Source organism: Pteropus vampyrus, unplaced genomic scaffold (assembly GCF_000151845.1).
Source record: "Pteropus vampyrus isolate Shadow unplaced genomic scaffold, Pvam_2.0 Scaffold988, whole genome shotgun sequence".
In the NCBI taxonomy this organism is placed as follows: Eukaryota; Metazoa; Chordata; class Mammalia; order Chiroptera; family Pteropodidae; genus Pteropus; species Pteropus vampyrus.
In genome coordinates this window covers 3,502-4,389 of record NW_011889769.1, presented here as the reverse complement: position 1 = coordinate 4,389, position 888 = coordinate 3,502, and the positions used below count along the sequence as shown (strand labels likewise).

At 66.4% G+C, this 888-nt stretch overlaps 1 protein-coding gene across 1 annotated transcript in view; it reads left to right on the top strand.

The window, feature by feature from the left end:
* LOC105310026 (gamma-aminobutyric acid receptor subunit beta-3-like) overlaps nucleotides 1–217 on the top strand; it is a gene marked incomplete at both ends in the record, with an annotated part of 13,652 nt that extends 13,435 nt beyond the window's left edge. The window contains 2 exons of the mRNA XM_011386263.1: nucleotides 9–77; nucleotides 123–217. Coding sequence (XP_011384565.1) covers nucleotides 9–77; nucleotides 123–217 — 164 coding nt within the window. The remainder of the gene's footprint in view (nucleotides 1–8; nucleotides 78–122) is intronic.
* Between the last annotated feature and the right edge of the window lie 671 nt (nucleotides 218–888).

Below are 888 nucleotides of genomic sequence, written 5' to 3'. Positions count from 1 at the left end.
GCCCTCAGCGGCAGAAGAAGCTGGCGGAAAAGACGGCCAAGTCCAAGAACGACCGATCGAAGAGCGAAAGCAACCGGGTAGGCCTCCCCCGTGCTACCCCCCACGCCACCCGCGGTCCCCAGCCTGCCCCCGAGGCTCATCAGTCGCCGGCTTCTTGCGTGACCCCTCGGCAGGCGCCGTGCGGGCTCGTGGGCCGCAGCCCGAAACGCGGCCTCGTGTGAGTCACTGAGCTTTACGCAAAACCGGAGTCACAGCCGAAGGTGCAGAGGCCACGAGCTCCCGGTTTCCCGGAAAAGAACAAACCACGTACAGAGCGGAATGCGTGGGACCCGGGGCCGCGAGGTCCGAGCTCGTTCACGGGGACAGCGTTTTCCCAGGAGGCCGCGACGTCCCCTGAGTGGGGAGATGATGAATGCGATGGGCCAGCACGCCGCTGTCCTTTGCACGGCGTGGCAGACCCCTGTCTTGTCTCCTCCCCCCCCGCCCCCGTAGCAGGCACAGTCCCCTGGCTCCAGGTGGGTCGTGTAGGGTGGGACCCCCGCTCCTCCCCTCCCCTCCGGTGTCTTTGTGGAAAGCCGGGGCCAGGCAGGCTGACCGGCCGTGGCCGAGGACGGTGAGGGCTCCTTGAAAGAAGTCGCTGGGCCACACACTCGGAGAAAGAGCAGGGAGCAGACCCCGGCCCGCCCCAGCCCCGCCCGGCGCGCTTCCAGCCGCATAGGAGGTTTGCGGTTGGGTGTCATTTCGGCTCATGCGTTTCCAGCCGCATAGAAGGTTTGCAGTTGGGTGTCATTTCGGCTCATGCGTCGTTGCCAGTGTAGACGCGTTTGGTGGGGGCGCCGCCGCTTCTGCATAATCTCCACCTTCCTCCCCCACGTCTCGCACCCCGTC